General features: G+C 40.5%; 1 protein-coding gene across 1 annotated transcript; it reads right to left on the reverse strand.

The window, feature by feature from the left end:
• Positions 1-5,829: 5,829 nt before the first annotated feature.
• On the reverse strand, positions 5,830-21,825 carry CHRNA9 (cholinergic receptor nicotinic alpha 9 subunit). The gene is made up of 6 exons (XM_078376641.1): positions 21,391-21,825; positions 18,412-18,505; positions 13,728-13,873; positions 12,056-12,210; positions 7,684-8,216; positions 5,830-6,988 (listed from the first exon to the last, which is right to left on the reverse strand). The coding sequence occupies exons 1-6, from the start codon at positions 21,823-21,825 to the stop codon at positions 6,441-6,443; spliced, it is 1,911 nt and encodes a 636-aa protein (XP_078232767.1). The 3' UTR covers positions 5,830-6,440.
• Between the last annotated feature and the right edge of the window lie 4,415 nt (positions 21,826-26,240).

The raw sequence follows: 26,240 nt of genomic DNA on the forward strand, positions 1-26,240 counted from the left end.
TAATAAAATCTCCCCATATATTAATAAAATAAAACTATTTTTATGTAGCAAACCATTTTAATCATATGTTAATTCATCATTTAATAGCTGTACTCCATGCTTCTTTATACCTATTATCCAGTTTAAGATTGTGCTTAACTTTAACTGTATGTTAAAGAGATAGGAATCCCCTGTTTCCAGTTTGTTTAGCTGTATATGACATTGTTCTGACTACACTGCCTTCTGCTTACTTCTGTAAATTGGATCATGTGTATATTTCAACTGTTGGTCAACAAAGGAAGATGCAACTCAGAAACAGCCTGAACATCAGCTCTGGCCAGGTATAGATCAGAATCCATTTTATGTGTGATGCTACTCTAAGCAAGAACATCACAGATCAACAGAGATCCCTTGCAAAGGAAACCTTCATTTCAGTCTAAACTTGCGCAAGCTGCTGGAGTGTGTGGTGGCTTTCTAGCTCCAGGGGTTTCTGGGTGCAACAGATTAACAAAATCCACTTCAGTCTGACTTCAAGGCTTACTATGGGATAGAGATTGCTTTGGTCACCTTGGCAGATGATCCATGGCAGGAACTAGATTGGCCAGGGGAAGATTGCCCCTATTAGTTCTGCTGAACGTCTCAACAACTTTCAGTATCTTCTCAGTTGTCTCCCTGGGGGACTTGAAGGCACTATACAATTAGAATAGGTCCATTTGAATGAATGGGACATACAAAAGTGCTGACGTGGTTTAGTACCATTTATATGCAGATACAACTTAATTCTATTTCCCCTTTCCACCTAATTCCAGGGGAAGCTTTTGGTCCTAAACCAGTTTCTGGGGCCAGTAATGGACTGGATAAGGGTGAACAAACTGAAACTAAGTTGAGACAAGTCAGAATTGCTCAGGCATCTTGCCAACATCTCCCTTCCTCCAAGGGATCAGCAGCACTGCCAAAGTTATAAAACAAATATATATTTATATGTACACAATGGCTAAAATTCTGTTGCTTAGTGTAGTAAGTCACAATTAAAATAGGTCTATTTGTAGCAAAGGAACTTACAAAGGTGTTGACTTACAAAAATATGCTGATTTAATGGGCCTACTGTAGTCTGTAGACTGCTACACGAATGAACTAGATGTCAGCCTATATATTTGCATATTTATTTATGCAAAAATACATACACAAATACCAGTTAGAATACCATATATTAGTGAGCTGATTCTACTGAGCCTTGAGCAGGTCTGCACTCCAACAGCTGTAGAGAATTGGGTGGGGCTTTCACCCAAAGCATTGCAGATCAGCTCTAGAAGATTCCAGAATATTCTGCACAGGTGGAGAAAACTCTCAGAGAGCTGCAGTTACAGGAAAGCAACAATCTTTCAGTTGTAAGGAAAAGGGTCAACAACTGCACGGAAGGCTCTGAGCAACCACTGCTAAACCAGAGAGAATGTTGAAGGAGACATGTTGCTTTTTTTAAAAAATGTGATTACAGAGGGAGAAGTGATGAAGAGGAAAAGTTGAAGAGGAAGCATACCTAGTGGAGGAGGAGAGAAATCTTGGGAAACTCTGCACAGTGAGTCAAGTCACAGTGAAGTGCACGGATCGTCTCAGGTAGCACGTACACATACCACCAAGCTTTGGAAGGTCAGCCATGGAGGCAGGTGGGAACAAGCCTTGGCCAGCCCAAGGGCATAATTCAGTTTCAGATGGATGTGTGAGTGCATTCCAGGGACGGGGTGAGGCCAAAGGTAGGCCCACGTTACTAACATATTTTAGTTCAAAATGCTTACTTTCTGTAACTAATCCCGAAGAGAGGAATTTCAGCGTTTTAGAACGGGGAAGAACATACAGCGACAGTGGGAAGTTGTTAATGTGTATCAAAGAGAATTCCAGAAGGTCCAGTTTCAGGCCCAGGGTCTAAAATTCCTCCTCATCCCTGACTTCAGGGATAACAGAGGAAATGTGTAAGTGTGTGTTGGGGGGAGAGTTGCCTTTGCAGCATAGCAAGGTTGAAAGGAGAGTGGGAAGTGGCTCTGCCTTTTTCTTTTTTCTCCCCCCCCCCATATCAAAGAGTTTTTTGGTTTTTATTTTTGTTTCTGTGTAGTAAAGTACTGTAGACATTGGTACTAAAAATGAATAAGAGATATACCAAAAATATAAATACACCCTGGGAGAGAGATAACAGAGAGAGCAACTTCTGAATAATAGCTTTCATGTTTTTCTTATTTTGTTTTATTTTGTGTTGTTTGTATCCTGTCTTTCTCTCTTGTGGGACCCAAAGCGCCTTACAACATAAATTTAAAAACAGATCCAGCTTTAAAAAACTAAGTATATTCCAGTATTAAAACAGTAATAAATAGTTTAGCTGACTGGATAGCTCAGTGAGCAGTGCCAGAAGTTTCAAGTTTGATTCTCAACTGTGCCTCCTGGAAGAAGAGCCAGCCTGTGTAGCCTTGGGCAAAATGTACAGTCCCAGGGTTCCTCTAGAAGAAGAGAAGGGTAAACCACTTCTGAGTAATCTAAGTATATCTAAACGAACCCTGAAAAGGCCCCCTGTAATTCAGAATTGACTTGATGGCACTTAGTTGTTAATCAGTTTATGTACTCTATTATACAGTTTATAACAATTTAAATATCTCAAGACATGGGCAGGATCATATGTGGGGATGCAGTCCTTCCAATAGTCTGAAACCAAGCTGTATAGGTTTTCTAAGTCATCACCAGCACGTAGAACTGTGCCTAGAAACAAACTAGAAGCCAGTGAAGCTGCTGCAACAAGGAATTTTCTGTTTTAACTATAACTGCCTTTGGTTAACAGCCTGGACACAGTATTCTGGATCTGATGAAGATTCCAAGCACTTTCCAAAGGCTTCCATTGTATATGTTACAAACATCCAGGGTTTCCTTCACATATCTAGGTTAACAATCAAATACTGTAGTTCCAAGAATCTAGACCATATGCTCATATAGCTTCCATTTCCCTTTCTCCCCATACATGCGCCTTTCTTTCAGGGTCAAGTCCAAAAAGTTCTCTTTTCTAAGTGTGGCATGGCAAGGGACTTACAGCCTTGTAAGACAGTATGCTAGGTAGCTCGCCTGCCTGTAGAATCCAAAGTCCTTTTCTAATGTCTGATTTCACAGGCAAATACCCCAAGCATAAACTATAAGCAGAAAAATCCAATGTTGTATCCAGTGCAAGGCTGATACGTTTCATTGTCTCCTACCAGAAGGCAGAAACAGTTACATAGGATCACACCATGTGGTTAGATATGTCCCACTTTTAGAACCTGTCCAGCATGTGTAGCTGTGAGGGTCCAGTTTGCGGGACCTCCCTTTCCCCAAATAAAGCAAGAGACGTTTTAAAATCAAAAGTGTGGTCTTCGTTTATTAACTCAGATAACTGGATTGAAACATTAGGTAAACTTGGAACAAACTTCTCCTGTGAGAGCAACGGCTCAGACAGGGGCAACCACATGTCCATTTCAAACGGGTTTGTAGATTTGTGCTCCCAGGGACCTGCCAAAACCCTCTCAGTTTCGGGGGGCATCTTTTCTCCCACATCTGGCATTAGTAATGGGGTGGCTTCTTCGTCCCCCGACCAACCCCAAAGCGGCGATCCTTCTCCTGGGTTGGCCCCCCCAAGGTCCAGGTAGCAACCCAATCTCTTCGACTCCTCCAGATGCCATGCTCTTTTGGCTTCCCTTTCCCGCTCAGCCGCCTCTTTCTCTTCCCTTAGTTTGTGTCACCACTCTCGGGTTTCGGACTCACCCCAGCATGACGGGCGTTGGGGAAGTCCTTTTCATCTTCGGCTCTCCGCCTCTTGCTTAGGACCCCCGGACTTGCTCCCATAGCCTGGTCCACAGGTCCTGCGACCTTATCATCTCCCAGCCACCCGAGATGTCGTCCCGGTTCACCTTTATATCGCCCACCCCTGCCTCCACCACAGACCGCCCAATCTCTTCTTTTCCCGCCTTTTCAGGATAAGTCTGGGTGGCCACCGTTAACCCCTTCAAGCCTCGGGTTAAATCCTGGGTATCGACTCCTCGATGCACTAACCTAGGAGGAATAGGGGGTGGAGGCGTCTGTGTCCCCTTAGATGTTCTAGGGAGAGACAGCACTCCTATCATAGCTTCCTGACCCAAGCCTCGGGTTCCACAGTAGCACTCTAGTATGCATGGCTTCTTGAATTTGTCTAGGGCAGTGTTTCCCAATTTTGGTAACCCTGGTGTTCTTGGACTGCTATTCCCAAAAACCCCAGCCAGCACAGCTAGTGGTGAACGCTTTCAGGAGTTTCAGTCCAGGAGCAACTGGGTTACCCAATGTTGGGAACCATTGGTCTAAAGTCCAATGTGGACCCAGAATGTTTTTTTCTTGTATTAACTGTAGCCTCAGATCTAAGGAAAAATTCTTGATGTTTTCAAGGGTATGGTTTCACTTGTGTAGACTTGTTTGTGATGAGGAGGGAGGTACTGATTAACCTAAGTGATACACAGAGTCAAGGGAGGGTCATTTCCCCATATTGATTAACACAGAATAGGGTATAGTATAATCCAAACTATTTATCTTTAAAATGATCAAAAAGTCTTGCATTTCTACACCTAATAGCTTGCACCATTCAAACTGCTGAAAGGGTTATATTCCTTTGCAAGTGTGAGTGGGGACTTTTTCCAGCCACTTGTAATTGATCAGTTTGCACTCAATGTGGCCCTTAACTGTATAGTAACTTTAACATTAGACCTGGCCTTTGAAACTTGTATTATGCATGAGAGTCCTGATACAGTTACACCTTTGTACTAAAGCCAAAACCTGCCATTAAGAATTCTATGTATCATTTATATTATCATCTAGATCAGTGGCGGCAAACCTTTTTGGGCCTGAGTGCCCAAATTGAAAAAAATGAAGGGGAAAAAAAACAGTGTGCGGTGGTGGAACTGGAAGTGGCAGCAGAAGGGGGAATCCTGGGTATGGATGTGCCTTGACACCCCACTCTGGGTCCGCTCTCAGCGCCAGCTGCTCCAGATCCTGGCCCACTGCCTGTCGATGTGCCAGCACCACAGCTGCAGCCTCCTCCTGAGGTTTGGCTGCAGGGGGGGAGCAGCAATCCGGTGACTTATGGTTCGCATGCCCGCAAAAAGGGCTCTGTGTGGCACGCATGCCATAGGTTTGCCATGACTGATCTAGATCTTCTTCCACAATGAATTTTGTGGGGGTTATAGATAAGGAACAGTTACATACTTTGCTGCAGGTTAGAGTTCATTACATCTTAAACTGAAGTTTTACTAGAGTGTTTCCCATTAGGGCAATTGGTTTTATCACATGACCTTTTGACTATTATGTTTTTCAGTGCCACCCTGCATTTAGAATGTTAGAATTTCCAAAAGTACAACAGGTAATTTATTTGGATCAAAGGTTTATTTCACTGGATCTATTCCTAATGTTGGTTCCATCTGTACTTTTGTCATATGCTACCCTGAGGCTTGGAACAAGTAAATGTCCTTCTATAACCAAGGTTCCAAAGCTGGACAATTCCGCTTTTTTTAAAAAAACTACTTTCTGGCTGGTGGGCTCTGGGAGTTCCAGTCCAACAAAGTAACTTTTCCAAGCTCTGCTAATTTGCAAATTTTATCCAGGCACATTACACATAACAGAAGGACCTCATACTGCATGCAAAACAGATAAGGCACACATTAGAGATTTCATAGCAAATGTGAAACTTATACAGTTTCATTAAAGTTAATTTTAAATGCTGGTAGATCACTTCCCTATGGAAGCTGGGCTACATATATGCTATTATAATAAGGAGTGGGGGGAGGAAAAGTGAATGGAGAAACAAAATCTAAAGAACATTGGGGAGAGTGAAGTGAAGTGGGGAGAACAGGAGAAAGAGAAGGACAAATCTACATAGTTTAACAGAGCATGAATAATGAATCCCATCCTTTTGGCATGGATATATGAGAGCCTTCGGAAAGACCTGGCCCAAGAAATTTTGATGCTTGGGGGAGAGTAGGAAATAATTTCCCCCTGTTCCCCCAGTCCTGATGCAGGGCACCTAAACATCCATCCATCCACACATCCACCCATCCACACATCCATCCGACATCTAAACTGTCTGTCTGTCTATCTGGATGGATGGATGGAAGGAAGAAATGCCACACTCTGCATAGATATGATACTTCCAAACACAGAGCCTTGGAATCTTGAAAAGAGATTTTTCAACCATTGAGCTCGGAACATTCCAAAACCTGGCACCTCACAGGTTAAGGTGATTTGGAGATTGAAGCCAACACCGCTTAATCAAGGAATAATTTATTGAGAAGAAAATAAACATGCATTAGAAAGATTGGACTAAAAAAAAAAGTCATCTGCTTTCATTCTTGTACTAAGGGTTCTAATAAAACACTACAGAAGTGCTTACAGAACATATTTAATCCAGTCAGAGCCCTGGCATATCCTGTTCCTTAAAGAGCTTTGCCAATAACTAAAATGCTCATGAAAAAGACCATAATAAAAAAAATCCACATGAAGAATCTGTCCATCACTTTGGCTACTTTTTTCCACTCCACTCCTTTTGCATGGTTGGCTTTATGGCGTCTCACACAATTAGCAATATATTCAATATTTTTAATCAGTATCCGGTAGCAAGAACAACAGCTTTCATCCCTGATCCCATAATTGTTGCTCACATCTTCAGGAGGCACCTTGTTCCGGCCACTGTTGCTCTTTCTGATCTGAGCAAGGGATCTCTGAGCCCCTTCGTACTTGTTGCCTTTTGTACATGTATTGATTTTTTTCAGACTTGAGTCTTGCTCTTTCATGCTTTGAGAACTTGTGCAATTTTCACCGACATCGTAAACAAAGAAGATCTTGGACATATAGTCCAAAATGACCACCCTTGCCCACTGTGGGACAGGTTTGGCTCCTGAGCCACAGTAATGGATATTCATTATAATGATTGTCAGTGCTGTGGATGCTGTGATCATTGTCATAGTGGCAATGTAATATTTACCTATGATGGAAAAAAATAACTTAAGAACAGGAACAATCACCTTTATCCCCAAAGAAACATTTCGTCACAACATATGTAAGCAAGATGACATTATAGAGCAGTAGGGACGCTTGGAACTTGCATGGATACTTCAGAGTTTGCACATCTGGCAATGAACTCAACTGCCACAATCAGAACTAGAAATCCATTGTGTATTGACCATTACTGAAAATTTTGTCAGCACACAGATATCTAAAGAAGCTGACAGTGAATTGAAACAACAACATCTATAAGGGGAAACCACATGGATTTCCAATGGTATAGCTCAGTGCTTCCCAACCTTGGGTCCCTGGTCATTCTTGGACTACAACTCCCAGAAATCCTGGCCAGCACAGCTAGTGATTAAGGCTTCTGGGAGATTTAGTCCAAGGACACCTGGAGACCAAAAGTTGGGAACCATTGGTATAGCCTATATCATTTGTCAGTATTTTTCTTTTCATTACAACTCCCCAAATTCCCAAGCCAGAGTGGCTGGATAAGTGACCATGTTGGATGGAAAGGGTAGGTTTTTTTTTAAAGGAAGTTTTTCCAAGCTCTGAAATCACCAGTCATTCCAGGGACTGGTTTGTATATTTTCTTAGCCTTGTCAGGAAACATATACTATTTAGTCTTGCAACTGTTGTGTCTGGAGAGCATATAACCGTGGCTGTACTTACCTATCAAGGGCACATTTTCAGAAGGCGGCATGCTCTCTGCAACCATAAGCTGAAACACAGTCAGAGCCAGCAGAACAGTAACTCCCAGAGACACTTTTTCCCCAGAGTCTGCCGGAAGGTAGAATCCCAGTGGAGCCAGAAAAGATATCAATAGACAAGGAAGCAGAAGGTTAAATATATAGAAAGAGGACTTCCGTTTCAAAATAAGGGTGAATGTAACATCTGGATAAGGCTCTGAGCAACAGCCGTAGGTGATCACGTTCTTGACAGCTGGCATGCCATGCATCTCCCACTCCACGTCTTCTATAAAGTCAGAGAGGTCACCGCTGTCTAAAGAATTGAATATATCTACCTGATTCCCATTGTAGGTCCAAGAACCAAAAGTAAGGTTGCACTGCTGGCTGTCAAAGGGGAAGTAAGATACATCCACCACACATGAGCTTTTTGTTATAGCTGGTGCATCCCAAGTAATCTTCCCATCGTACCTCAATACAATGTTAGTGTTCACCGGCTCAGAAAAATCATCATCTGCCCTAAAAAAAAAACAACCCACAGAAAATGATGAGCTGGTGGAACATGACAGCTAAGGGCATTCTCTGGTGCAGGAGCACTGAAGTGGCTGCTGCTGGAAGAGAGTATATAATGTAAAACCCATAGCGGCTAATTTGCATTACAAATGCCTTACCCTAAAATTGCAAAATGAATGGCCAGCCAGATGTTATTGCACTACAACTCCCACCAACCCTATTTAGTTGGATGATGGGAATGGCAGTCAAGCAACCTCTGGAGAGCCACAAGCCACCCATACCTCCCTTGCCTTGGTGTTTGATAGATTGGGAAGTTGTGTCGAGGTGGATTCCCATTTTAAAGAGGAGCAGGGCTCAAAGGAATGAACTACTCTGTTCATCCCCTAAAGAAGAGCAAGTTTGCAAATCCCATGAGGTGCTAGTTCCTGTCTATTCAGGACAGGTTAGGCCTCACCTTGAGTATTTTGTCCGGTTCTGGACACCACACTTCAAGAAGGATGCTAATAAATTGGAACAAGTTCAGAGGAGGGCGACAAGGATGATCAGGGGGCTGGAAACCAAGCCTTATAAGGAAAGGCTGAAAGAATTGGGCATGTTTAGCCTTGAGAAAAGAAGACAGAGGGGTGATATAGCATTTTTCAAATACTTGAAAGGCTATCATACAAAGGAGGGGCAGGACCTGCTCTTGATCATCCCAGAGTGCAGAACACACAACAATGGGCTTAAGCTACAGGAAGTCAGATTTTGATTAAATACAGTGGTGCCTCGCTAGACTATGATAATCCGTTCCACTGAAATCGCTGTCTAGCGAAATCATTGTCTAGTGAAAAGCAAATCATCATCTAGCGAAAATTGGTTTGCGAAGCAGGGACCAAACATTGTCCAGCGAAATCCCCCCATAGGAATCACTGTTTTGCGAATCGTTATAGCGATCGCAAAAAGTCAATGTCTAGCGAAAACTGACATGTGGGGTAACTGTCTAGCGAGGCACCAGGGAAAACTTCCTAACTGTTAGAGCAGTACAGCAATGGAACCAATTACCTTGAGAGTGGTGAGTGCCCCAACACTGGAGGCATTCAAGAGAAACTTAGACAACCACCTGGCAGATATCCTTGGATTTGTATTCTTGCATTGATCAGGAGGTTGGACTTGATGGCCTTATAGGCCCCTTCTAACTTCACTATTCTATGATTCTATGAAGTCCCAGATATTCTCTGATAATTAAACTTTTTTTAAAATTCTCTCCTGGAGCTGCAAAGAGGAGTAACTACTACATTTTATATTTATAGCTTTTAATATAATACTTGTTTGATTCTTTATAGTATTTCTAAACTTACTGTTCTTAGCTCTTAAATATTGTCGATTAGATGATGTAAGTCACTTGGGTCCTTTTTAAGGAGAAAGGCAGGATAAAAATATTTTAAATAAAAATATTTTTAAAAACTGGGGATTATTCATCATCTTTGGCCATCAGCCCTGGGTGCATCTTGCAATCCTACTTAGGCTCCAATTAGGCTTTGAATAAATCCAACTGCATTTAATCTGAATAGACCCAGGCTTTTCTTTGGCTTTTGTTATGTCAAACATCTTGCCTGATGAGCAGGAGGAGCTGGTCAATATATTTTGCTACCTGAGGCAAAGGACAAGATGGTGCCTCTTTCCATTCCATAATCAAAAGCCTGGAGGGTTGCCAGTTGAATTTTTTTCCACCCCTAATGAAGGGCCAGCATCCTCTACTATATCTGAGGCAGGGCTTTGGAAAGATAGCATTCCTGGAATCCACCACAGAGCACAGCCACTTGCTGAGCAGGTTGACAGATGCTGGAAGTTGTAGTTTCAAAAAATAACTCTCCCAAACTCAGATTTGAGGATAAAGAGCTAACTTAGGTAACTGTTGGCAAATCATGGGAAACAGGGAACTCTGTCTTCCAATACTTCCTCCCCTTGCCCTTCTTCCTAAGGTTGCTGATTCACTCTGCCTAATGGTAGAGCAGGCCCTGCTAACAAAGAATTCTGAAGAACAGAAAAGCTTACTATCAGCTTTGTTACATTTGCTTCCTAATAGATTTACATTGTTACTATTCTCCATGTTTTGATTTCTCTGTGTACTTATACAGCTACTTACACTTTCACATTTCCTATTTAAAAAGACCAATCTTTTTGGAAGTTCCGCACATATTTAATGCTTTGTTTTCAGCTATTATTTTAGAGAAAGTTCTACTGAATGGATGTTTGTTCCTCATCTTCAAATGTTTCTTGGATGCTACTGATTTAGTTTTTACTGTTTACATTCTTCATATGACACAGCTCTCTGCACTTTGAGTCTTTTGTTACATACAGATCTTCCTCTGGAGGTTCTTAGGATAAATTGATCTTAATTAATGTGGAACAATGTTCCACCTAATAATTGTAAAAGGGGTAGCTGTGTTAATCTGTGCAAGCATTATAGGTGAAAACAAATAAACAGTTAAAAAAAGTTGTGGCACCTTAAAGACTAACTTTTATATTTTTTTTAACCTGAGCTTTCCCGGACAAGTCCACTTCATCTGACATAAAAGAAAGGATATAACATGGCAGATATCTATACAGTGATGCCTCGCTTAAAGAGGATAATCCATTACAGCAAAATCGCTGTAGAACGAAATCCTTGTTAAGCGAAATTTTAAAAGCCCATTGAAACGCATTGAAAACCCTTCAATGCATTCCAGTGGGCTGAAAACTCACTGTCCAGTGAAGATCCTCCATAGGGCGGCCATTTTCAGTGCCTGTAAAGTGAGGAATCCATCCTAGAAAACAGCGGGGACCATTTTGTACAGCCGGCAACCATTTTGAAACCCAACGATCAGCTGTTTTTAGATCATTGTAATGTGAAAATCAGTTCCTGAGGCAGGGAACCGATCATCATGAAGCAGATTTTTCCCATTTAAACCATCGTTTTACGATCGCAAAAACCTAATCATCAAGCGATTTCCTCGTTAAGCAAGGCAATTGTTAAGCGAGGCTCCACTGTACATGGCATCAAGGTTGGGGCTGGTTGATGAGAAAATTAGTGGGTGTTGAACATTGTGATGATGGTGTCTTTGATATGCAGGTCTTAGTACAAGCTTATGTTGTAAAGAATGTGAGAATTTCTGTCATAGATTAACAGTGGTAAGATAACAATGGTAGACTAACAAGGATGTTAATCAGGCTATTTATAGTAACTGATGAACTTTTCCCGTACAAGCTCACACACTTTACAACTGATTACAAAAAGAAGTTTGTAGGGGAAAAGTTCATAAATGATTGTAAATACCTTATCTTATTAACATCACTGTTACTCTACTATTGTTATCTTCCCATTGTTAATCTATGACAGAGGTTCTCACATTCCTTACATCATAAGCTTCTACTAAGACCTGCATATCAAATACACCATCATCACAATGTTCAACACACCCTGAGTCAACCACAACCTTGATGCCATGTATAAATATTTGCTATGTTATATCTCTGTCTCTTATGTCTGATGAAGTGGACTTGCCCATGAAAGTTCAGGTTAATAAATACATTTAAAAATATTTTACTTTTATTTGTTTTCACCTATAATGTTCCAACTGTTTTCAGTGTGCTTGATGTTAGATCTTTGCTGGAGGTGAAAGAGAAGAGCCGTGTCGCAAATTCTCTCCCCCATCTCAGTGAACATGCAGTGATGGCTTTTGGGCAAAATACAGCTATTAGCACTACTGACCCTTTAATCAAAACCCAGTAGTCTTGGGCTAGAGTTTTCAAAGATTGTTTATAGGCCAATCAAACTAATTTTCTGCTTGCACATTGTGTAACTAACCTTTTCCATCCAGACTTACTTGTTATAAAGTACAATGTCTGGTCTCCATACAAGATTGCTAGGGATCCGGATAGAATCCAAGCCGTCATATTGATCTTTGTCCCACTTCAAGTAGGCATCATACCAAGTTTGTCGAATCCATAGGTAGGCAGTCAGAATTTGATTTTTCTCATCCTGTAAATATATGACAATAGGTCTCCAAAGATCTGAATTTTCCCTCCACCAGCTCAGATCACGGGTTAGTATGGTCTACACACAGCACAGGCTGGCAATGGCATTCCTGGTTATTGCTTGGCTAACAAAGCAAATTTCAAAAGCAACATAGTGGCAGGAATCTTGTTGCTTAACATAAAACAAATTCTAGGTTTCCATCTCATCCTATTCAGAAGATAAACCATCCCTGGCACAGTTCTGTGGGAGCATGCACACTGGCGTAGTGCATCCATGTGTGCCCCAAGAATTGTGAATTGTGTCCCTTCCTCTTTGCTTACCAGAGAGGAAGGGACACAAAGTTACAGTTTGGCTTACACTAAGCAACAGGATTCTAACCAGTGATTAGGAATAAAGTTACTTCATTGATATAACATATACAGTATAACACTTTCTGGTTATTTTCAAAGAGCATTTTATAAGAGATAGTTATAAAGGCGTTTTTGGAAGAAGTTTGACATAATTTTTTTCATGATCCATGCCATTCTTCACCAACTTTTTAGCATAGTAAAAAGTAATGAAAAATAGTGCCACAAAGAGGACTCTTGCTTATCCCATTCTGTAGTCCGTGGGGTTGGATCATGTGCTCCCAAATAGAGGTGCTCCCTGTGGTGACAAGCCTGTGGGATATGCACTGGGATGTGACATTAAAAGTGACAATTGAGAAACTGCCTCCTCTATTTTCATCATCTTGGATTTAAATATATATATATTTCCCCAACAGACACAGCACAGTCCTAATATACTGGAGGTGCCCTTTGGTACTTGCGTTGTATCTGATGCAGCGCTGACTAGTTGGAAGGGAAATTAACAAAAGAGGGGGGGCCATCATGTCCCAAGAGTGACGAAAGGTAGGGAAGGGAGTATCACTAATCAAAAAGTGGGAGCGATCTGAAGTGCTGTCTGGATCCTTCTTATGGGAGAATGGAAGGATCACTCAAGCACAAGATCCAAGAGATTGTACAGACAATAGGAGCCTCTTAAGTGCAAACCATATTGCTCTAGCTTCCCCCATTTAGTCCTGCTCTTATTTTGAACAAGAGAGCCTGGCTCAGCACCTGGCCGCAATGATCTTTTTGGGATGTTCTGTTTCTCCCCTACTACAAATTGTGAAACACACAATCTAATGAATGGTCCTGTATGATTCAAAAACTAGCCTACTTTTGAGATTTTAGTTATTTAAGAGATAAATAACTAACTTGCCCACACTTGTTTTTGTGCTTTGAAGAGGTAACAATAATCTTCTTTCTGAACAGGAGGGGGAATATGAATACAGAGCTTTGCCAATGGAATTAAAGAGTGTCAGTACGGCTAAACTGTGCTGGGAAGGAAAAGAGAGGAAAGACGACAGAGGGGTCCCAGTAAGCCTTTGTGGACCTTGATATTCCTCTGAGGATCCCTTTTAGATTTCATGCTATACCTATTTAGTATACTTAATTCCTTACTATATTTAATAAACATTTGGTGCTTGTTATACTTACCATATCTTTTATTTGAAAAAGCGTGATCTGAAGGGTGACATTCAGAACGGTGTCTGTATCTTCTACTGGTCTAAGAGCATTTGAATAATCTTCAAAGAGTTCATTAAAAAGCATTTGGGCATACTTCCCTTGTGCTGCATGAACACCTGTATAGAATAAATCTATTCAGTGTTTATGTGCTTTAGAAGTGTTTACTGCATCTTCATTGGATTCCTGAGTCATGATCAGAATCTAATTTCTGGAGGGGTATTTGTGTTTGAATTATTTCATACAAGATCACTCACAAAACTTTCCAGGGATTTCATATAGCAAGTTTCTCCATTTGTAACGATTGCTTGTTTTTCTACTGCTTCCTTCATCTTTTTTCTTACCATGTAAAACCATTAAGGAGATGGAATAGCTCCAAGCCCTTCCAGTTTCCAGGATAAGAAGCTTCCCTTCTGGTTGAGAGTTTAAATTCAGTATTAATCCCACTAGCAGATATCCACTGCAACAAATGAAACTTCTTAGTCACAAATCAATATAATGTATATTGATTTCAGTGGGTATGGATGCTAGCTGGAAGAGCATAAGATTTAACATTTTTATGTCATAAAGTTTCACGGGCTAAACTCCACTTAATTGGAGTCAGAAAACGTTAGCCTCAATAGGCAAGAAGGTATATACAAATATATGTAGAGAACAAAATGCTACAGTGAAATCAAATGGCAATTGCACTCACTAAGTACAGATATGAAAATGTAATTAATAGTTCAGGAAGATACGTAGGTTTCTGCCTGCCTTCAATTCCCCACTGTGTGCCCCAGAGCAGCCAGCCTATGTAGCCTTTGGCAAGTTCCACAGTCCAAGGGTTCCCTCAAAAGAAGGAAATGGTAAACTACTTGGAAAATGTTGCCATAATTCAGAATTAACTTTACGGGATGTAATTATTATTTATATGAGCACAGTGATGCTCCATTAACTACTGATGGTACAGTTATCTAGGCATTGTTAAATTACTTGTACCTACACCTGTAACGATGAAGATATTATTGCCCTTAGTTATGACCATATGATTAAAATCAATATTTGTTGTTAGCCTTGATTCATTTTTTTCTCTTAGGCAGATTTCAAAAATTTACAGCCTTTCCCTGATCAACACCCTCTGTACATTTCCAGTGGCAATATTCTGTAATTAGCAGACAAACACATGAACTGATTAAAGCATTTGGAATTGTGTGTTAGAAAACATTATATATATATAATGTTTTCTAACACACAATTCCAAATGCTTTAATCAGTTCATGTGTTTGTCTGCTAATATATTTATAAAGATTATATGAAGTATTTTAGGATAATAAATCAAAGGAGATTTTTTTTAATGTTAAACTGATTTCAAACCCTTTTCATTCTTAGGATACTAGCCAAATAATCCTGAGATCTGTAATTCTATAATGGGCCTGGAATTTCCAGTACAGAAATCTTGAGATAGCTATGTCACATCAAGCCACTTTCAACTTAAAGTGACCCCAACAATTTTCAAGATACTGTATGTGAAATGTTCAGAGGAGTAGTTTGCCATTGATGTGATGTTCCATAGCCAAGTGGGAATTTGAACGCAGGTCTCCTGAGTCCAACTCCGACTGACACTATACCATATCGGCTCTCTTACATTTCTTAGTGCATCCTAAAATGGCAATTCGCATTGCTCTTGAAAGAAAACAACGAAGATTAAACTGTAGACATATAATTCAATGCAGACCCCATATGAGACTGCTTTGCACTATGCTAACTGCAACTCATACTTTTAATATATATTCTGCTGAGAAATTTCTTACCATGAAGTGTTCCAGCCATGAAAAATGAGAGGTAACAGACACTGAAGGCCCAGATGGTCTTCATAGCAGAACAGTGCATTCTTTTGAGTGTCAAGGAGAAAATACAACCCTTCTTTAGATGGAAATGTTCATCCTTCCAACAACCAGGATGAAAGACACCAAGAGAAAGAAGGAAGTGCTGGACTCAGCCACTCCTTCCCTGACTTTAGTCGCTCTGGCCCATCCTCTTTCAGTATGCCAACTGTTGGTCATTCACTCTCTGTTCTTTCCATCTGTCAGGGCCTCCGTATACCTGGTAACCTGAGAATTACCTGCTGAGTGGCAAGACGAAGAGATAATGTGACAAAACCATTCGTTCAAACTCTTGATGTTCACATTTCTTCTTTGTCAGCCAGCTAATAGAAGCAAGAATCCATTCAAGTTTTCACATTCTCCTTCAGTTTACCTTCCAGCTACATTCATTTCCCAAAGAAATAAGATTAATGGAATTTAAAGTAAGAGGGAGAATGTGAGAAACTTACAATAAATATCAATTTTCTCCTCCTTAACCACCCCTTATGTTTCTTGTCTTTTTTTGTTTTTTAAAAGGATCACAGAGTCTTCCCCCCCCCCCCCCCAATTCTGTATTTATTTATGGGAGCTGCTTTGTAATCACTGTCCATGTAAAAGTAGCACAAAAATACAGGCAAACATCTTGTAGTGTTTACACTCACAAGAGTGCTACCCACAGCAGTTGCCATGGTAGTCCGGAAAGGTGCCCATTGTGCACAACCACAGAGGCCCATTTGCAACCATATAGATCTGAACAGCACTTTTTAGAGGAACTGTCTCTCTCTCTCTAGTTAACATGACTAGGTGCACCCTAATGGATTTACCTGTTCCTTTTTTTTGTTCACTGCACCAGCAACTTGGATTAGACCTTTTGCATGCTCCTTAATGGGTTGCTGAATACATGTATTCTCTACTATTTTTTCCTTAGAACATTCCTCTTTTCCATTTATATTGGTCTTACTTTGCATTTTTTCCCTTCATAGTTGTTTCGATCTCCTATGATGGATATCATTCAACAATCATTGCATGGGACAAGATACTTACCCAATAGCAGGAATGACAGCATCCCTGATGGGTCAGGGAACACACTGCTGTAAACATTAAGTATATGTCTGTGGGAGAGCACTTGCTTTGCATCAGTGTCCTTGAATTACTGGCTATATGCAAAGATCTCTGGGAAATCCAAAGCTTTTATCAAAAGATCAACACATACTACATTAGCAAATAGGGTGGCATGAATTCTCTGATGGTGCTTTGATTAACTACACACCTGTAGGAATAGTGGATTTCAAAACATAACTTCCAAGAGGCAATTAATCTGATGTGAGAATCAGCCCAAGCAGCAGATGCCCTGAATCACTATAGCACAGAACTTCATGGATTGAAATCTTCCACAGCAGTTTTTCATCTCTTGAAAATGATGGGGCAGCCCAGTTAATTTCAGGGACAAATACAAAGTGTCCCCAGTTTTTCACCAGAGTATGGAGTTCTTACTCTGTGGGAAATGCATTTCTCTGGATGAGGCCAAGTCATCCTTTTTATCTCCTCCCATTTTTTCCATTCATCACATGTGATAGTAAAAATCAGGAAGGATGCTGCCAGTGCAAATCATCGCTCTGTGGTAGCCAAACCAGCTTTGGTTCACAACTCTGTTTCTTGCATACATTACGTTTATAAGACTTACACTCCAATTCAAATGTCTTTTAAGGCCAGGGGGGCATCCATATTGGACACCTTGTACATTACAACAGTGGTCCTCAACCTTGGGCCTCCAGATGTTCTTGGACTTCAACTCCCAGAAATCCTGGCCAGCAGAGGTGGTGCTGAAGGCTTCTGGGAGTTGTAGTCCAAGAACATCTGGAGGCCCAAGGTCAGGGACCACTGCATTACAATATGGAATATTCCTTACATCCTTTATTTCTTGTGAGGTTTCTAGGAAATCTATTACTAATTCTCAGAAGAATGCAATACATTGCAACATATATCCTCTGGGATCTCCATCTGTGCCAATCTATTCTGTTTTCCTTTCCCAGATCATGAGATAATCTTTTCAGTCACTAGTTAAGGCAGGTCTTTCCTTGCTGATACTGAAAATGGTCTGTTGGCTGTAATGTCTGCTAGACGGGGAAGTGAGCTGTAAGTTTTACAGGTTGTCCAGTCTTATTGCTTATCATTGTAAATCTTGTTGCTTATCATAGTAAATCGCAATAGAACAGGCCCACTGAATTTGGTGACTCAACTCCTCTATAAATTCAATTAATTCAAATGAGCCTATGCTGATTTCTTTTAACACTATCCCTGTTGTTCAACCCGCAAATTGCTAGTGCCATAAAGATTACTTGGTAGAGATGGGTATGAACCACCAATTCAGCCATTCCTCTATCGGCCAAACAGGTTTTTGGCACAAGCCCCACCTTCTTCAACCTGCCCAATTTAAAAAAAAGTTACAATTTTAGAATGTCACCATAGATTGCTACAAGGTGAAGTGCCTAGCTAACAACTCCCTGTAATAAATTAACTTTTTATGTTTTAGGAAAATAAACTGCCTTATTTTTGTGAGAAATCAGTCCTTTGTTGTCTTTTAGCTTCGCCAATTTGCCTTTTTTGCAAAACACCTATATATGACTAGAAATGTAACTATAGCTGTTTCTTGGGTTATAGCTCCCAGAATCTTACAATCAAGCAAACACAGACTATCCCTAGCTACAGAATTCTGGAAATATAGTCCAAAGTAGTAACTTACACACTTTTGTAATTAGCCAGACTACCTATGGCAAACATTTGTGACGAAGCACAAACTTCCCAAATGTATCTACCAGCCTCAAAAGGAGTGACTGATGGAGATAAAAATAGTTTATGTCTCTCATAGATCTCATCCCCAGCTGCAGAACTCTTAGCTTCAGAAGGTCCCTATCCTCAAACGTTTATAACATGTGCATGCCTAAAAGTAGAGATATGTACATGATTGTCTAGGGATCTGAGTGCAGAACTGGGGCTCAGGAAATCTGAATTTAAACCCACTTGGCCCTGAAATGCACTAGGTGAGCTTGGGCTTAAGTGAGGATAAACTGAGGATGGGAGCTTTGTACATAGCCTTGAGTTCATTAAAAATAAATATCAGATATATGGATAATGGCAGAAGCACAACTCCTTTAATGTGGATTTCTATGTGCTCTGTTAAGCTCACCATTATAAGACTACAACTATAATTGTATTCACAGGCTTTGATTAAATATTGCATACTTTTTCAAGACAGGTCAAAACAACAACAAAAAAGATGAGTGAAAACAAATAGTATTGCTCTTCCTCAAGTTGTTCTTAGATGAGTTCCTCAGGTAATTTTGTCTTAACTTTGACAATGCAGTTTATCTGTAGGTTATTTCCAGGCTAGACTTATTTATGCAAGTTTACTGTGGCAAAAGCTGAATCCATGTACCTACAGGGAAAACCTCTAATTACAAGAAATGCATTACCTGAAATCGCAAAGAAGAATGGATTACTCAGAAGGCCAGAGATATTTTATAGAAGCTCACGTCCACAAGACATTTTCCTTTACGTCATTAATACAGTAAAAATGTAACAAACAGTAGTATCTTTATAGTTTATTTAACCACTTGGTAATTAAACCACAACAACCTTTAAAATTAAAACAGAAGTAGAAACAGAAATACAGTATGTACACATGTGTAGTGTTAACTATACTAGGATTAAAAACAAAGTGCAAACAAATTAAAAATACAATTAATTTTTTAAGTCCTCTCAGTTTTGGGGCAACCATGCAAAACTTGCTACGATATCTGTTACAGGTTTAATAACAGACAACCGATCTACTACTTGACCTCCACAAATGCAAAAACACTGACCTGTCAGTGTCTGAGTGCAATGTCCATCTAAGGCATAGTTTGAAAACTTAGTGCCAAAATGCTTTTCTAAGTGCAGAGGCTTGACAGCTCACAAATCATTCATAAATCTATGGGATGTTTTTTTAAAAAAAAAAACACACATAATTGAGGGTTAAATGATATAACTGCATTCAAATCTTATTTGGACTAAAAGTCCCGTAGCTTTTTAAAATCACAGTATATAGATTATCCTTCTTTTCTAAAAAATTTTTAAGTAGTGTGCAGTTTATTTGTAGAAAAAAATCAAGGAAAACAAACATTTTAGGCTTAATAAAAATTAATATTACCAGTATAGCATAGCTGTGTGATAACTATAGAATTAAAACCTAAATGTTTCAAATATTGCACTTCATTTGTTTATTGTATTTATGTTACCCAACTAGCAGCAAGCCACTACTCAAATACATACTCATAACACCTAACCCAAAATTATACATAATATTCCAAATATTGCACTTTGTTTTTTGCATTTATATATCACCCATCTCATGGCAAGCCACTACTCTGAGCAATTTACAAAAATCAAACATACCTACATCATCAAACCCAAAATATACAAAATATTTGGTTTTGATAGTAACAAAACCAAATATAAACATCATAAACATAGCACACACATTTCCCAATATTGCATAGTTGTGCGATAACTGTAGAGTTAAGTGATACCTAAATGGACATAATGTTCCCAATATTGCACTTAGTAAACCCAGTATTTCTAATATTGCACTAGACATAATGTTCCCAGTATCAAACATCAGTGAGGTAACACTTGAAGGATTAAAGTGACACAGTGTAGTACCAACAATGTATTTTTAAAAAAGCATCCCCCAAACAGAATTTTATCTTACTCAAAAAACCAAACTGCATTGCCACCACCAGAATATATTACTTATTTCACCAAATTGGTATTATTCAATCATGGACCTCAAAATGAGTTAAGTTGCAAAAATGACATTTAAAAAGCAGAAACTTGGTAAGTACAAATAATGTTTAGAAACAATTCCCTTTACTGATATCTCAGTTGTGTATGGGGCTTCCTCCCCCAACCCTTTACCTTACAGCAACCCTCTGAGATAGGCATGGCTGAAAGAAATTACTCCATGAGCTTCAGAGGTGAGCAAAGATTTGCAGCTCCATCTTCATAGTCTTCATCAGGCACATGACCCACTTACCAAGTCTTGCATTTATAGCCTCATTTAACAGCAAAACACTAGAATACAACTGTTTCCCCTTTCCAGACAACAAACTAAAACACTACTACCCTTTTCATTTAGTGAAAGACTGAGAGTGCAATCTTATACTGAACGGCCAGGGTGTAAGCCACATTCAACTCAGTAAGGTTTACTTCTGAATAGCCAAGCATACGATTGCACTCTGTTTTTACCAATAGTTTCAGATTGGAAGCAGAAATCAATACATTTTGTTCAGGCCTGAACAGATCCAGATTATATTCCAAGCTATGTTTTATAGATTGTTTATTGTAATCAATACTGTTTCAAATGATAGACTAATCTATGAACTCCAAGATGCAAGCATCAGAAACTATGCTTTTCCAAAACAAATGCAGTTTAAAAACGGGTATTTCTGTTAAGTTGTCATGCAAGACACTGAACTATCAATATGGTTTCTTTCAGCAGGTGTTCAGTGTTGGCCATCTTGTCGTCGTCGAATGCCCCTACGTTGCCATCTTGTTAAACGACGAATTATTGTGCCAGGGCACCGATGTTTCACTACAGTCACGATGGAACCAAACCAGAAGGAGTGCATATTGTACTGCTCCCATGGGAGACCAAGTCTCCTCAGAGCAGAATAAAAGATGATCAAAAAGTGTTCCCTTGGCAGTGGATGCTCATCAATGTACATGAATAAGGGTCCTTCCCCATGTGGCCTTACTGCCAAGTAACTGTGGAGGATAGCAACAGGACACAGCTGATCACCAGGTGAGCGTGCAAAACGATACATGGATCGTTCCAGGCCAGTCTCTGATGTGCACAGGCGAAGGCCAATACTGTCCTGCTGGATCTCACAGTCACTCATGTACAAGAGGTCTGGGTGTGGAGAAGCACAGCTTTCCACAGCTACCTCCTCTGGCTGCAAAGCCAAAAAGAAAGACAGGACAAATGCAGCTCGAAATAGAAGGCATTCATAGAGGTTACTGCAGACTTCTTCAAGTGAGCCCACTAAGCCTCCAAGTACTTCCATGGTTAGGGGAGTAGGAAGTCCTGTTTGCTGCTGCAAGTTTTCCATCATGCACCAAGTGGAGAAGTCCTGGAGAGGATCTGGGAAATCAAGCAGACGAGACATGGAAGAAAGGGCTGCAACGTACATTTGTATGACAGATGGAGGCAATCCCTGTACATCCATGGACAAAATGGTTGGCTGGAAGTGGCCAAGTTGAAGGCAATCCTTCTTCTTGCCGGAAAGCGATGAAACATTTCAAGCTCATGTTGCAAGTTTTCCAAATCTTGGGATGCCCTGCACACATTTCAAATTTTAGGGCTTCAAGAGGCCAAGGGCCTGACAATCGTTGCCTAAAGGTAGAGTGGGCCTGGCTTGTAAAAGTCTCTTCTGGGCATGAAAAGAAAGAAAAACTAATTAGGAACAGTTCATAGGAGGCAATACAGTTTAGCATTTTACAGCACATTCCCCATGTCTTAAAAGCAGAACTCTTTCCACTGGGTGTCAGTGGAAAACAACTAATCTGAGCATTTCCACCTGATTTTTCTGACATGTTGACAGTGCTGGAAGGATACTTGGTGGAGAGATTGAGCAATAGTAGCTCTGAGTATATAGGCTTGAAAGAAGACTAGCAGTTGTTACTTCCCCAATTGATAGGCAAGGAGACCCAGACGAGGGCTAGGATGAAAGCTGCCATTTCTCAAAAGATATTGCTGCCAACCAAGAGCTTCAGATTAATTTTTCCCTTCTGAAATAGAGGTCTATATGCATCTGTATACATTATATTCAGATCTACGTTCAGCTTTATTCACTATCCTTAGTTTTGTTACTGCCGCTATTAAGTTGTCTCCAGCTTGTGACAACTCTATGGATTAATGATCCATAAAGAAAGCCATGACCTTTATGTTTAGCTCTGTCTTATTAGTTATTGCATAAACATTTTTCTTTATGCAAGGATTCATTGTTATTGTTTTTGTTAATTTGTGAGAACTGGTATAACAGAGCAGAAACAATGTCAGACCAAGGAGTCCTGGATTCAAACTTCCATTAGGCCATGGAAACTCAGTGGGGGTGGTGGTAAACTGGTAAAACTACTTCTTCAATCTCATTTATTTATTGGTCACTTTTCCTCCAATAGGGGGACCAAAGGTGACTCACAGTATTAAAAAGAATGTAATTTAAAACACCGGAAAAAATTATAAAAAACAATTAACCATAAAACTGATTAAAATACTATTGAATAATTAAAAACAGACAAAACATTAAAAACTGTCTTAACTAAAAATGGCTTTCAGGGGCTCAGATCATGATTTCTGAAAACCTGCCTGAAAAGATGGGTCTTCCGCTGTTGGCAAAAGGATAAAAGGGAGGGGGGCAACCTGAATTCCAAAGGGAAAGTATTCCATAATCTGGGAGCAGCATAGAAAAGACCCTCTCTTGTGTGCCCACTGTGTTTAACTGTGCAAAAGCATTCCTGGCCACCACCAAAACTTGAGCATCCATCTCAGGAAGAATCCACTAGTACATCTAAACTGCGAACCTGAGTTTTCAGGAGGATTGTAACCCCCATCCAGCACAGGTTGTATCCCTATTCCCTCACCTGTCTTCCAATTGTCTAGGTACACCTCTGTCTTGTATGGATTAAGTTTCAGTTTGTTTGCTGTCATCCTGTCCATTAACTCACTGGTTCTTTACCTGGACAATATCGCCCCCCAGGGGGTGATTTAATTTTTCTGGGAGGCGATGGAACTAAAAGGAGCAACATGGGGGCAAAGGAACAAGAGTGGGGTGATAGGGGGGCGACGGAGCCACTGCGCTGCCACCACCACCATAGAGGAAGTTATCATCGCCCCCCTCCCTGCGCAGCCAGATCCAGAGCAGCTGGTGCTGGAAGCTGATGTGGCGCCGCTGGTGCCACCGCCATTGAGGAAGTTATCATTGCTCCCCCCTGCGCTGCCATTGCCGCACTGCCACCGTGGGGAGGGGGGCAATGATAACTTCTTCAATGGCTCAAAGGGGCGTTTCTTTAAAAAAGATTAAGAACCACTGCATTAACTGATACCAGGCACTGGTTAGAACAAAGATAGCTTTCTGGGAATTGGATGGAAAGGAGAGATAGAGTTGGGTGTCATCAGCATACTGGTGACACCAAACCCCACAATTCCAGATAATTTCATGTAGATGTTAAAAAGTGTGAGGGATAAAACAAAATCCTGGGGAATGCGACACGACAGTACTGAGATGGATGCTCAAGTTTTGGCCAGGGCATCAAACGGGAGTCCCCCAGCACTACCTTCTGGGTTCTCCCCTCCAGGAAGGACCAAAGTCACTATAAAACAGTGCCTCGGATTCCTATCCCAGAGATGGCCCAGAAAAATACCTGTGTATGCCATCCCACAGCCCAGCCTGAAAACAGATTGAAATGGGCCTGGATAATGTTTCCTCCATGAAGCAGAGAAACCACCACACACTCCAGTACTTTGCCCAGAAATGGAATATCTGAAACTGATATTTGAGATCCATTATTTTTCAATAATGGCCTTATTACTGCCTCCTTTACACATGCTGGGATCCTACCATGCTGCAAAGAGGCATTCACTGCTCCTTTTACCCACTCGGCCACTCCCCCTTAACCCCAAGGAAGGGTTAAGATCTAGCATACATCAGAAACCATACTAGGTAGGAATGAATTTACAGTAATTGCATATAACACGATGCATAATTAATTTTATTTTGGTATTTTGAGAGCTATTTTGAGAGCAGCTGTTTGAGAAGTAGCATAAAAATAAACAGATCACATGAGTGCTCTTGGTCATGTTACTCAGCACATTGTTTTTTAAAATTAAAAAATCAAGAAGGAACAAATACGATTTTAAAATCTTAAAATATAAGGAAGGTGGAATGCTCAGAGTGATGCTGCTAAGTTCAGCACTATCTTCATTTTTACAAGAATGCTTCTGGGTGGTTTAATCTCAGCATCATTTTGACGTGTACCCAGCAGTATGAAGATAGTGTATGACATGCAAGTAGATATTTTTCCTCAATATGAACAGTTGCCTTCTCTAAAATCAGTATTACGTTGTACAGTTAGGGAAGAGATGAGCTGGATTTAATTTAGCCCCACTGAAATAATCTATTCATGAATTGGATTTTCCTAACTGAAATCCCACTCATTTCAGTTTGTCTACTTTGCATAGATCCATCAGTGGATTTAATACTTTAACTCTGTTAATGTTTTGACTTGGACACTTTCAAGAAGTGAAGGAGACAAGCAAGCACCATCTTACAGGAAGTATCCTCCTTTCTTATACACAGGCAAGGATGTCTGTTCTAGATGGTGCCTGCTGCAATATGCACATATCTTGTTTAACAACTTGCTTAGTAGACACAGGCAACAAGAAACCCCAAGCAGTGTTTCCGCTACTTTTCCCTCAACCTGTTTGGGAGAAGGTATTTAGCACAAGGCATTGATTTTCCATTTCCATGCTCACTGTAGAAAAAAGAACTGTGGGCATTTTTACAATCCTGGGTTTTAAAGAAAGGACCAAGACAAAACAAAGAGCAATAAACTTATTCATGAGCAAATTTGTCTTTTTTCAACTGAATTCCATACTGAATTTCCTCTAGGGGGGAAAGCCAAAGTTTTTAATAACCTAAAGGGTTGTATCCTGCCTTTTTATGCTGGCTGTAGAGAAGCTGGCCTCACAGCAAGCACAGAAACACTAGCTAGCTGTGTTTGAGCAAGCAGGGAGGCAAGAAGTGGGAGCAGAGTTTTACATGTGGGCAGCTGTACATGAAGATGTGCCACAAATAAGACACCTGGTGCCAGTTCTCTGGCCTTCCTATCTGAAAGAGTCTCTGTGTCCAGCATCACTCTTTGCATATTCAGTGTCTTTGCCCCAGGGTGCACATCTTCTTTAGCTACCATGGCAAACATCTCTAATTATACTTCCTGGCTGGTTGCCCTGGTGTCCCTGTCTACCACAGTAAGCTAAAGACAGAGCACCAGGTCTTCAGGGCAGGCACATGTTCAGTAAGCTGCTTGGGGTGCAACAATAGTATCAGCCTCCCCTTCTATTCTGAGTACATTATGAACAAACATGACATGGTGTGGGTGTGTACAGTATAACACAATCTGACTTACCTAGTGAGACCAAATTTCATTCCTTATTCTCTGACAGAGCTTGCCAAATACATGCATTGCCTTTATCCCAGCCAAATATTTATTTATTTATAGGAAGTTGGAGTTTCAATAGAAGACAGGGGGGAAATGCAAATTATTTGGCAGTGGTTGTTACTGTGGTTCCCAGCCTTGGTGCCCCAACTGTTCTTAAACTAAAACTCCATGAAGCCTTCACTCCAACTATGCTGGCCAGGATTTCTTGGAGTTGTAGAACATCTGGGGACCCAAAGTTGGGAGATGGAATCGAACCAAAGGCTAACAAGGTTGGAGCTTCAAACCTCACACCCAGAGTTGTTTGGCAAGCACACTTTTTTACCTTTGAGAACCAGCCAGGCACAGATAACTGCAAGGAATTTTTGGGACTATGCATTGTCCATAGTAT

This window comes from Pogona vitticeps, chromosome 5 (genome assembly GCF_051106095.1).
Source record: "Pogona vitticeps strain Pit_001003342236 chromosome 5, PviZW2.1, whole genome shotgun sequence".
NCBI classification, from domain to species: Eukaryota; Metazoa; Chordata; class Lepidosauria; order Squamata; family Agamidae; genus Pogona; species Pogona vitticeps.